This window comes from Haliotis cracherodii, unplaced genomic scaffold, assembly GCF_022045235.1.
Source record: "Haliotis cracherodii isolate W230 unplaced genomic scaffold, xgHalCrac1.p SCAF_6, whole genome shotgun sequence".
In the NCBI taxonomy this organism is placed as follows: Eukaryota; Metazoa; Mollusca; class Gastropoda; order Lepetellida; family Haliotidae; genus Haliotis; species Haliotis cracherodii.
This window is the reverse complement of record NW_027266319.1, coordinates 35,014,003-35,026,968: the sequence shown is the minus strand read 5'-3', so window position 1 is coordinate 35,026,968 and position 12,966 is coordinate 35,014,003. Positions and strand designations below refer to the sequence as shown.

At 42.6% G+C, this 12,966-nt stretch overlaps 1 protein-coding gene across 1 annotated transcript in view; it reads right to left on the bottom strand.

Moving 5' to 3' along the window:
* LOC139444727 (protein draper-like) overlaps positions 1-12,292 on the bottom strand; it is a 32,089-nt gene extending 19,797 nt beyond the window's left edge. The window contains exons 1-9 of the mRNA XM_071225658.1: positions 12,199-12,292; positions 11,838-11,936; positions 10,858-11,118; positions 10,431-10,631; positions 6,043-6,180; positions 4,623-4,859; positions 3,484-3,678; positions 1,297-1,434; positions 55-192 (exon numbers count right to left, since the gene is read on the bottom strand). Coding sequence (XP_071081759.1) covers positions 55-192; positions 1,297-1,434; positions 3,484-3,678; positions 4,623-4,859; positions 6,043-6,180; positions 10,431-10,631; positions 10,858-11,118; positions 11,838-11,936; positions 12,199-12,292 — 1,501 coding nt within the window. The remainder of the gene's footprint in view (positions 1-54; positions 193-1,296; positions 1,435-3,483; positions 3,679-4,622; positions 4,860-6,042; positions 6,181-10,430; positions 10,632-10,857; positions 11,119-11,837; positions 11,937-12,198) is intronic.
* Positions 12,293-12,966: the final 674 nt, after the last annotated feature.

Genomic DNA, 12,966 nt, shown 5'->3' with positions numbered 1-12,966 from the left:
TTTTAGCATTTTAGCGTGTTTTGGTATTATACTATCTTGGAAACTGGAAGTTACCATGACAACGGTCACCAGTCCACCACCCTTCACATAGACCGTCCGGACATTTCCCTGTTACCGTGTGGCAGACAGATCCATAGGCACAGTGACCACACACGCCGGAACAGTTCACACCATAGTGGCCCCCTAGACAACCTGAAACAAGGGACATAACTCCGATGTATTCATGCATGTGGTGTAGCAGATTGTACATCTATATATCATTCCGTAAGTGTTCGTGTTAGACAAGGTGTTTTGCAGTTTACTGTACACATTTAAGAACTGACATACCCGTGTTTTCAACTCGTCATTCAGAAAGTCAGCAACCACCCACCCCGTGTACAATTCATCAGTAAGAAACCTAGCAACCACCCACCCTGTGTACAACGCTTCAGTCAGAAACCCAGCTACCACCCACTCTCTGTACAGCGTTTCGATCAGAAACTCAACAACCAATCATTCAGAAACCCAGCCACCATCCACCTTGTGTAAAGCTCATCATTCAGAAACCCAGCTACCACCCACCCCGTGTACAACTCATCATTCAGAAACCCAGCTACCACCCACCCCGTGTACAACTCATCATTCAGAAACCCAGCTACCACCCACCCCGTGTACAACTCATCATTCAGAAACCCAGCTACCACACACCCCGTGTACAACTCATCATTCAGAAACCCAGCTACCACCCACCCCGTGTACAACTCATCATTCAGAAACCCAGCTACCACCCACCCCGTGTACAACTCATCATTCAGAAACCCAGCTACCACCCACCCCGTGTACAACTCATCATTCAGAAACCCAGCTACCACACACCCCGTGTACAACTCATCATTCAGAAACCCAGCTACCACCCACCCCGTGTACAACTCATCTTTCAGAAACCCAGCTACCACCCACCCCGTGTACAACTCGTCATTCAGAAACCCAGCTACCACCCACCCCGTGTACAACTCATCATTCAGAAACCCAGCTACCACCCACCTCGTGTACAACTCATCATTCAGAAACCCAGCTACCACCCACTCTGTGTACAACTCATCATTCAGAAACCCAGCTACCACCCACTCTGTGTACAGCGTTTCGGTCAGAAACTCAACAACCACCCAGCCCATGTACTCTTCAATTAGAAACTACCTGTACGACTCTTCAGTCACAAACCTATAAACTAACCACTGCGTACCACAGCTACCTATTTAGTCAAACACATCATCTATCCACTTGTATACACTCTGACATAACCTAGCACCGCCCCACCTTGTGTACAACTCTGACCCTTCAAGCCCGGAGTACATCCACTCCGACAATAGCCTGTGGTCTTGTTGCAAACTTCCGTGACGTCCTCACAGCTACAGGTGGCTTCACAGTCCAGCCCGTACTTGAAGTCATCACACTCTGAAGTAAAGCAAGGAGCACAACATTTGGACACATAGCTGACCAGACGTATGTACAGTTGGCAAGTCCATACACATATACACGAGGGGACCCCTAGTAAGAGTAGCTTCCACACTTCCAGTAAGAGCCGATTGATGAGAATCAAGTATTTACAATGTTTGAGCTGGGTAGTTGAGGGTCATAATGCTCCGTCGTCATGAGACGTGTGTCACGCCACTAACCGCCCTGTTATAGCTGAATTATTGCTGTGTTGTATTTCGCAGACCAAACAACAAGTGAAGAATGCATAACAGTGGTATACCATACATCTTCCCGAGGCAAGAGTGTCCATTAGCTTATATCCAAGTCTAGTTTTCACCTTTTTTTTCATTCCAGAATGTTCTTTTGTTCAGGTTTCAAATTTTTAATCGAAAATTTGTCAAAATATGTTTCGAAGCGTAGTCGCCAATTTGAAATTAGTGCCGTAATGCACGAGAAAGCTGCCTTCTGATTGGCTTATGTCGACTTCTTGTCAGTCCTTCAAAAGGTCGGTCAAAGTTCGCGCAAGGTCAAGCCTTCTGTTGTTCGTTTGATTGTGGCGCCATCCCGTGTAGAACACGAGCCGTGTCCCTTCTTGTGAAAACGCGATGTCCAAACAGAACGCTTTTCTTATTTTGAATGGCTTTAAAAAATGACTTCCATAGTTTTTTTTTGTTTGTTGTGTAAAGCTGCACTCAGCAATATTCGAGCCATATGACGGCGGTCTGTAAATAATCGAGTCTGGGTCAGACTATCCAGGGACTTATATAATTAGCGTGGATCCACGCAATTGGGACACGATGGCTGGTATCAACCAAGTCAGCGACGTTGACCACCCGGTCCCGTCAGTCGCCTTTTATGGCAAGCATGGGTCGCTGTTGACCTATTCTAACCCTGATCTTCATGGGATGGCTTTCATAGTAGACATAACGAAAAGATTCGAGAGTTCCTCCCTGAATGACAAACAAAATAACAGATTGCCACCGCAAAGATACTTATTACTGTCGCATTTTACTCTTACAGTACTAGAGGCTCATGAGTACAAAGTATCAAGTTACACTTCACATCCGGTAACATGAAACACTCAGCCGGGGTCTTCTAAAAATAGATGTGCATCACAGGGGGGACTGCGATAAAAGTTGAGTCGTTCGCAATTTCAATAAAACCAGATCTTAGTTCTCGCTACCGCTAAACAAAGATCTGAGGACATCCCATTACGGGTCACGTCAGACCGACCTTGCGCGAACTTTGACCGACCTTTTGACGGACTGACAAGTAGTCGACATAAGCCAATCAAAAGACAGCTTTCTCGTGCATCACGGCACTAATTTCAAATTGGCGACTACGCTTCGAAACATATTTTGACAAATTTTCGATTAAAAATTTGAAACCTGAACAAAAGAACATTCTGGAATGGCCATTAGATGGTCTAGATTGTATGGATTCAGTCGTTAAACCCGTAACTATCGTTCGGAATACCCCGAGTTAAAGTTTTCAAGGTTGCAAGATTGAAAATCACATTCCGACTGTCACTTTCATAATCTGGTAAGCGACGCTCTGATTGGGCGGATGAAAGGTCGTTCTGACGTGACCCCTAATGGGATGTCCTCAGATCTTTCATTAGCGGTGGTGAGAACTAAGATCTGATTTTAATGAGATTGAGTCGTTCGAGTTAAAAAAGGGTGAAGTTTGCACACAGATGTACAAAAGTACCTGTGCTAGTTGATTGAAAACACTCCGTAATATTTGTCATAAGAACGACCTCATTTTCGGACCCTTGATGTTGATTTTGTAAAACGTTCTATGACTGGACTATCGATATATGCGACAGTCTTCTCCCGGGCGAGTTGGTATGAAAGAAAAGGGTCTAATTTAAACTAGACTTTTACATAGGCCAGTGGGCACTCTTACCTCGGGAAGATGATATTGATGAGAATTAAGTGCCCTTAAAAAATCTGATTATTGTCTTCAACAATAAAAATCATTTTAGTAGGAGCATGTATATCATAATCGCGTGTGTTTTTGATTTACCATAAATTTCCACTTCACATAAACTGAGTATACGTTGCCCCGGCAACGCGGATGGGAGAAGAATAGTGACATTAGAACCGGAAATGACGTCAGTGCAGTTAAAGTCAATGACAGCAGGTGGCGTTGCTGTGGTGTCGGCCTGGTAACACGCAGCGCCGTCTACCGTCACTTTGAATCCTCTCAAGTAGTCTAGATCTAAATAAAGAGTACATTTGCGTCTTAAATATACATGACGATGTGAACACACAACAGTTTCGTCTACATTAGGAAATATACTCTGGAAATTACATGGTATTTACATAATAACATTATATCATAGCAGGTAGACTACCTGTGGGATATCACTGTCGTATTGTGATTTTTAAAACTATTTTGCCCGAAGGAAATGATTGAACGGTTATTGCATGATTCCAGAAGGCTATGAATCATAAACATTTAAAGCGTTTTGAGTTGAGTTTAACGCCGCTTTAAACAGTAATCCAGTTGTATCACGGCGTCTTATCTCGTGGGAGGAAATCCCGAAGTGATGCAGGTCTTACCACTTTGGTGAAACCCACGAGCACGGGTATGGTACTGACAAACCAAGAAACATAATCTGCGCGAACCGGAATTCGAACCCACGATCATACTTTTCTGATGTGCCCAAGGGACACAAATGTGGTCGATTTGATTGTGTTTGTTTCATTGCTTAATATACTGTCGGACATAATTACACAAGATTATTGCACTTATATAGCGACGTGCATGTACATGTATGTGTTTGTGTGGCTGCTTGTACTAGTCCGGACTGATGCCGATTTATAGTGCTAGCTCACTGGGATACCATGCCGTAGTTTAACATGAATACCCCACATAGACACAGTATACTGACTCCGAGCCGACCAGTCCTTGTTTTAACCCCTTAATGCCGAGCGCCAGACAGGGTAGAAACAAGTACCATCTTTTAACGTCTTTTGGTATGACGCGGCCGGATATCGAACCATCAACCTTCCGCTCTCCGGGCGGACGCTCTACCACTAGACCACGGAGGCGGTTACACTTCATAATAATTAAACAGAGAAACATGTATACATCCTGATAATTATGTCAATGATTGACCCGTCTGCCCCTTCGTTTGGTTTACTGTAACCTGCACGTACGGTCTTTATTATTATAGATCCTGAAGCTGTGGATGTCCCGAGTCTTCTCCAGGTCAACACTCCAGAAGGACGAGGGTTGACCAGAGTCGGTGTATGAACACGACCCGTTTATACTCCTTGTGTCCCCATCCACTGCGTGATTGGCAGATGTCTCACACTGAGGAGACGTGGAATTGGCACATAGTAACCCTTTGAACGTACTGCTCTGTATGGCATTCCTGGCCAGTGCGACATTAACTGAATAAGCAGAAATATAGTAAGACGTAAGTACAGTAAGAATGTATTTGATGAACGGTCCGGTCCATGTTGGGCGTTTGGACGCCTTTTTATTGAAATGTCAACTTATAAACTTAACATTGTTGTGGTAGTTATTGAACAGGTTCATATCACTGATTGTTAGACTTGCACATTTGAAACTACAACACTATGACTAAATAAGTGAAATAGGCTCTCTGCTCGAATGTCAAGTGAAGATGGAACTCCTTGCAAGTCCGTCCGCGACCATATCAATTGTTCCACTGACTGCTCCTGCCTAATCTTGGGTCACAGTTCCAACAGTAAAATGCGGCCCAGAAGCCTCATGAAAAGCCCCTTCATCAAATTTAATCTGGCTGCTACACTTGGATTTGGTTTCAGTCAAAAACATGCAAATATTGGGATGATCAGAGCATATTTCTTTTTCGTGAGTACACATCTGTTTGTTGTTTTACGCCGCTTTCGGCAATATTTCAGCTTTATGACGCCAGTCTGTATATAATCAGGTCTGGGCCAGACAATTCAGTGATTGACATCATGAGCATCGATCCACGCAATTGAGCTGCGATCAGCGAGCAAGTCAGCGAGTCTGACCATCCGATCCCGTTAGTTGCCTCTTACGACAAGCATAGTAGCATCTTACGGCAACCGTGGGTTGATGAAGAACTATTCTCTACCCGCATCTCCACGGGTCACTTTCATATGTAATTTTGTTTTCTTATTACATAAATCATGCATATATATTTGGCCAAATAGTGTCTTTATACCGTGTCCTATAACACTAAATACAACCATTTAGAAACCGATAAGTTCAATTGACATTGTACGTTAAATGTCTATAATTTCCATCGGTTCCGAATATTTCATAAGTAAGTGAGTTCGGTTTAACGCCCTTTAAATTGTAAATCAGTAACATCGAGCTGGGTCAGCTTAATGAAGAAGGAAAGCCGAAGAGAAGCAGGTCTCAGATATTTGCCACTTTGGTCGAACACACGTGCATTGACATAGTGCTGACAAACCTAGAAACATAATTTGTGCAAACCGGGATTCGAATCGACGACCATATATTTCTGGCATGCCTAATCGTTGATATGAAGAAAGGGTAGGTGATCAATGCGAGACAACTGGCAGTGGTATTAACGTCATTGTTTAAATAAACACGCACTCATCTGGCAATCGGCTCCTGACCTTCCCCGGGCGCACCCAGAAAGACAGTGACCTGTGACCTTGTGACACACTTCCGACGTGTTGTAACAGTAACACCGCTTGTCACACTTGAAGCCGAACCAGAAATCGGTGCACTCTGTCAGTACAAGAAAAGGAATCAGATATCACACACTCTGTCAGTACAAAAGAGGATTCAGATATCACGCACTCTGTCAGTACAAACAAAGGATTCAGATATCACACACTCTGTCAGTACAAGAAGAGGATTCAGATATCACGCACTCTGTCAGTACAAGAAGAGGATTCAGATATCACGCACTCTGTCAGTACAAGAAAAGGATTCAGATATCACGCACTCTGTCAGTACAAAAAAGAATTCAGATATCACACGCTCTGTCAGTACAAGAAAAGGATTCAGATATCACACACTCTGTCAGTACAAGAAAAGGATTCAGATATCACGCACTCTGTCAGTACAAGAAAAGGATTCAGATATCATGCACACTGTCAGTACAATTAAAGGATTCAGATATCACACGCTCTGTCAGTACGAGAAGAGACAGAGATCACACGTGACACATACAAAATAGCCGTAAACTGCGGTTATGACGTGTATTAATAGCTGGATCATAATGGTGATGATGACGTCGACATCAGATACGCAAGTGCCTTCAGGTTCTTACTTACTTACTTACTTTGTAGATTTAACGTGCGCTTTCCGACTGATGCGTATTTCGCACACGGGCCCGGCCAGGCCATTTAATGTGTTTCCGAAAGGGGCGAAAGTGGTGTGTGCAACCCAAGAGGGGGCTTTAGGGGTTGCTTATACATAATTTGGGAATTTTGAGATTTGGAATAGATGCCGATGGGGTTGGGGAGGAGAACTAAGGGAGCTGGGTATGGTGGATTTTTGTGTGTTTATGTAATTTTGATTTGGTGGATTATAGTGTTTTTAGATGCGTTTTATTAGTTCCGTTTTGATTAAGAATACGCCTAAGGCCTTGAAGTTTTCTAGTTTATTTTGTGGGTTTAGTATTGCTTCTAGAGTGAGAGCCTGGTTTAGATTGAGGGTGGTTTGTAATGCGGTTCGATGTGTTAGGTAGTGTGTGCAGTAGATGAGTGCGTGTTCTGGGGTTTCTAGTTGTTTGCAGTGTGGGCAGTTACCTGTAGTATGTTTTTTTATTTTTTTTAGGTGGTTATTTAGGTTGGTGTGTCCTGTTTGGAGTTTAGTGATTACTCTGTCGATTTTTTTTGATGGATGGTGAATTTTTGGTTTGGTTAGTGGTTTGCTGAGTACTTTTTTGATTTGGCTATTTGAGTTTAGATATAGGTTATGCCATTTTTTGGTGATTTTTTGCTTATTTACACTTTTAATTTCTGATTTTGAGATGGGTAAGTTTAAGCTTATTTCTGGGATTTTGAGGGATAGTTTAGCTGCCTTATCGGCGTTTTCATTACCGTATATTCCTACGTGGGCGGGTATCCACAAGAAAGTTATTTGTTTGCCTGCGTTAGTTAGGTCGTTGGAGCTTTTAAGTATTAGATTTATTAATTTAGGTCGGTTTTTGGTATTTTTGTTTTTGAGGGCTTGCAGTCCACTTAGGGAGTCGGTAAGTATTAGGATTTTATTGTGGTTTTTGGATTCTTGACTATGGAGGGCTGAGGCCATGCCCATTAGTTCTGCCGTGAATATTGATTGGTTGTTTGGGAGTCGGAAGGATTGTGTAGTTTTAGTTGGTTGTGTGGTATGGACTCCGAAACCTGTGTGTTTGGAGGTCGGATCTGAAGATCCGTCCGTGTAAATGTGACACCAATTTGGCCAATTTTCGTGTATGTATGCTAGTGTGGTGGTTTTAGCTATGTTTGGGTCGGTTTGTTTATTTATTTGGCTAGCTAGTGTTGTGTCTATTTGGGGTATTTTAAGTTTAGGGGTGAAGATATTTGATTGTTTGCAGTTTTGTTTAAGATTTTTAATTTGGTGTTCATTTAGGTAGTTTGTTATTCTTTGAGATATTGGGGTAAGTAAGGGGTGTTTACGAGCTAGAGCTTGGTTTTTGGGGCTGATATTTTGGTTTATTAGGTTTTGGATGAGAGGGTTTGATTGGGATGCGGCCCAGAAATTTAAGCTTAGCTGTTCCCTGCGTAGACTTAGTGGCATTTCTCCTGTTAAGGCCTGGAGTGAAGTGTAGGAGGTGCCATGTTGGGTGCGTGTAATTAGTTTGAGAGCCTGATATTGTATTGAGTCAAGTTTTTTAGATAGAGAGTTGTTTAGGGTGTTGTATATGGCGCAGCCGTAGTCTAGTTTTGATCTAATTAGTGATATGTAGAGTGAGAGGAGGGTATCTTTGGAGGCTCCCCAGTTTGAGCCAGTGAGGCATCTTAGGGTGTTTAGGTCTTTACTGCATTTAGTTGTTAGGTTTTGGATGTGAGCATCCCAGGTGAGATGTTGATCGAAGATAAGTCCTAAGAATTTGGTTTGTTTTTGAAATTTGATTGTTTGATTGTTTAGCTGGAGAATTGGGGAGGCGGGTTTCATGTTTTTATGTTTGAATACTATTCCTGTTGTTTTTTCTGAGTTAAGGGAGAAGCCCCATTTGTCAGCCCATTGTTGTATTTTATTAAGAGATTTTTGGAGTAAATTTTGGGCCATATTAATACTTTTTGTGCGGATCCAGAGGGCTCCATCATCCGCGAATTTGGATGTGTTTACTTTAGGGGATAGGCCCTCGAAGAGATCGTTTATCATTATATTAAAGAGTGTGGGGCTGAGGATACTGCCCTGGGGAGTGCCATTTTCTAGGGGACACTGGTCCGATAGAGTATGGTCTATCCCCACTGTTATTTTACGTTCGTTTAGAAAGTCCTGAATGTAGTTTATTATTTGTCCTTTTAGTCCTATTTTTTTAAGTTTTTGTATTAGCCCGTTGTGCCAAACCATGTCGAATGCTTTGGAGAAATCCAGAAAGATGCCTGTTGTGTATTGTTTGTTGAGTTGTCCCGTCTTTATGTCCTGTTCTAGTCGGGCGAGATTATCTAAGGTTGAGCGGCCAGGAGTGAAACCGCTTTGATCTGTGTTTATGATGTTATTTTGAGTTAAGTAGTGTTGTAGTCTATTTTTGGCCATAGATTCCATTACTTTACATAGGTTTGAGGTTAGGGATATTGGTCTATAAGAATTTGCCTGGTTAGTTGGTTTATCGGGTTTAGGGATAGGGATGACTAGTGCCTGTTTCCAGGGAGTTGGTACCTGTCCGTTTTGATAGATTAGGTTATATAGTTTAAGTAGTGCCTGGAGTAGGTTGGGGGGGAGTTTTTTGATTATTTGGTAGGATGTTAGGTCTAGTCCTGGGGCAGTTCCCTTTTTCCTATTTTGGAGTACGTACTGGAGTTCTTCCATTGAGTAAGGTTGGTTTATTTCGAGGTTATCATTATTTGGTACTTTAGTAGGTTTGGCTTCTGCTTTAAGTTTTTGTTGGAATTTTTCGCTGAAGTTATTGTTGCTGCTTATGGCCGAGAAGTGGTTTGCTAGGTTATTTGCCTTTTCGGTAGGGTTGGTTGAATTGTTTATGTTGGGTGTTTTTTTGTGACGTTTTAAGCCTCTAATGGCGTGGATTTTTCGCCAGACTGTTCTGGCATCTGTGCGATTATTTACTCCTTCACAAAATAATTTCCAATCTTTGGTTTTAGCTATTTTGACTAGTTTTTGGACCTTGTGGTTTAGTTCGTGAGCTACCGTTATATGGTTATGGTCGCGTTTGGCTCTATTGAAGGCTGTTTTACGTTTGCGTCTAGTTTGTTCTATTTCCTCGTTCCACCATGGTACCGAGGGTTTGCCTACGTTATTTGTTCAGGTTATTTCCTTCAGGTTCGGATCCAGTATTTTTAAAAGGGAGGGGGCCAAATATCAAAATCCTTTGAATTCTCAGATAATTTGTTTTCAAAGGGGGACACACCATCTGTAATTGTCAGGAGTGTTTTCGTTGTTAAGCATTCGCAATGAAGTGTTTCCGATCCTTGCAATATTGACAGGTCAGCTACGCATCTAAGATACCCATTCTTTGACAAGCTCATCATTGGTTGGCTATCAATTGTGTCGTTATATACAAATTATATGAGCAAAACAGCAAGTCATAAGAACCTTTGCTTTTGAATAAATGTGTGTAGCTATTAGTGGATAAACTATACGTGCTACCCTCTAATTTTCTACCACTCACTAAAAACAAGGTCACCCACCAAACATATGCATATGTATTATTTGCTCTCTCTCTCTCTCTCTCTCTCTCTCTCTCTCTCTCTCTCTCTCTCTCTCTCTCTCTCTCTCTCTCTCTCTCTCTCTCTCTCTCTCTCTCTCTCCACTAAAATGCAGACACTGAATGAGTCACTTACCGTAAACTTGTACTTCACACAAGTCCAACACAGACAGGTTTTGATTCCCGGGACCTGATGGGCTGAGGATGGTTAGGTTGGAGCCAATCAACGCCCGGACGCACGTAATATCTGCCACAAGGTCACCGTCTGACCGTGCTGTCCAGTTCTGACACCACTGGTCATTCACATACAGCTGGAACGTCTTGAAGGTCGATGGCTCTGGTTGAAATACCACACTGCATATGAGAGTCACATCGGTGACCGTTAGCCGTTGCGGATCTTGTGTTTCATTAGAATAAAATAAAACTTGCTATGCCTCGGCAGAACATGGTGAATGGATTCAACCCTTCAAGTGATTTCTATAATTATCTTTATACAATGAATTCAATCAAAATAAGATTTTAAGTCAACTGACTGATATGAAATATCTTTAAAAAAACCTAACGATCTTCGTCAGTGTGAATGACCACGTGACTGATCACGTGACTGTCGCCAAAGTTGACGCTCCATCTTGCGGTTGTGTTGTGGGGTACGGTGTGGGTACACGTCCCGTGCCAGTAGGTGTGGTCGGCATCGCCGTCAACCGCCAGGCTGCTGTTCTTCACCCCACACACAATGCGGCCGAAGCTGGGGTCGGGGGAGGGGCAGAACGCGGTGTCGTTGAAGGAACCGGTTTGTTCAGTAGGTCGACCGAGGGCAATGTTACCTGGAACAACAGTGTGAGGTGTGTTTAATTGGTCATCCGAGGGCCTGGAGAAACAATGTGAGGTGTGTTCAGTTGGTTACCTGGAACAACAGTGTAAGATGTGTTAGGTAAGTCGACCAAGGGCAATGTTACCTAGAACAACAGTGTGAGATGTGTTAGGTAAGTCGACCAAGGGCAATGTTACCTGGAGAAACAATGTGAGGTGTGTTCAGTTGGTTACCTGGAACAACAGTGTTAGATGTGTTCTGTTGGTCGACCACTTCGGGCTTTCCTCCTACATTATATCCCACGCCGCGATATAACTGGAATACTGTTAACAGCGGCGTTAAACCCAACTCATTCACTCACTTAAGGCAGCAGAATTATAAAATCACTTATCGTTTTCAGTTTCAACAAACTTATAATATTATTACAACAAGCACATGCAAATAGCGTGAGCGGAGGGTGCTAGCGGTAGGGCAGAACATGCTGACCCTTTTCGAGAACACCCGGTGTCATAACTGATTTTCATTTATCCGTACATATATTTTTCACGGCTATTCTGACTTTAAGCCCATTGGAATAGGTTTCGTTGGATAATCTCATTTATTGACGTTTTATATTCGGTAGGTTGATTAGTCAGAGAACAATCTGTAATCACTTGAGGTTTCAATGTTACGCAGAGTTCTTTCGGAAGGTGTCAAGTCATGTTGACTCTCGTGTTAGGTACATTTACTTACGTCTTTGACAAAAGCTTCCATCCCGGCCCGTGATGCACCCCGAGACGCAGGGAGTCGGTGGGTAGGAACACCCGGAAGTGCACCCGCAGTCAGTGATACCTGTTATTGTGATTGAGCGAAGAGGGTTTAGGCATCACGTTCATAATCATAACAATATCTGAGCGCACTACAACATGCAATCTGACGAGACAAAGGACACTGTAGGTTTGATATAGCGATGACACACAGACCTCAGGCCATTTGAGCCCGACATTGTATACATGTAATATATGATATTTTGAGCGGTTTATTAGGGTCTTTGGGTGAAAGAAGTCGAAGAAATTGTTCCCAAATCAACCATTTATTTTCCAACTTGTCTTACCTTGGCTACCGACTTTCACCACCGCCACGAGAGTAGAGAAACACAGAATAATAAATATCGTAGTCTGTGTCATCATGTGGTGTCCGACATCCATAGGTGTACGCCAGGTATGCAGCGCATGGATGATAACATGGAGATAACAGCGTTTTGTATTCAGGTCATGGCGATAACAGGACGGGTGATACGAAATTTATAAGAGGTATTTCACTGTATTTCAACTGGATTGAAATGTACTGGAAACGGTGTAACTCTTGTTATTGATAAACGTCGACATATCAGAGATGGAATGTTACTAAGTTAATACAGATTTGTACAAACTGAGTCGAAATGTGATAGAGTGTGATTACAGTAAACTCCGTTTATAACGAACACGCTTATAACGAACTGACCGATATAACGAACTTTTTTTTTAGTCCCACCATTTGTTGTATAATTGTTATACATATGGTTATAACGAACTACGGTTATTACGAACTAAAATTAGTGGCACCGTCGAGTTCGTTATAACCGTAGTTTACTGTATTGTTGAGATCTATGATATTTCGCCTGGACCCAACAGACCAGTGATTGATGTTATGAGCAACGATCCACGCCGTCGGGGTACGATGACACACAATCACCGAGCCTCACCATCCGAACAATTGATGTCACCTCTTACAACATACATACATTGCTGGGCACCGTTTCTATCCGGAAATCCACACTGGGTCATTTGACTTTGTGAACGGATCCTAACATGTCTAAAAGTCATATTTACTATTGCCATAC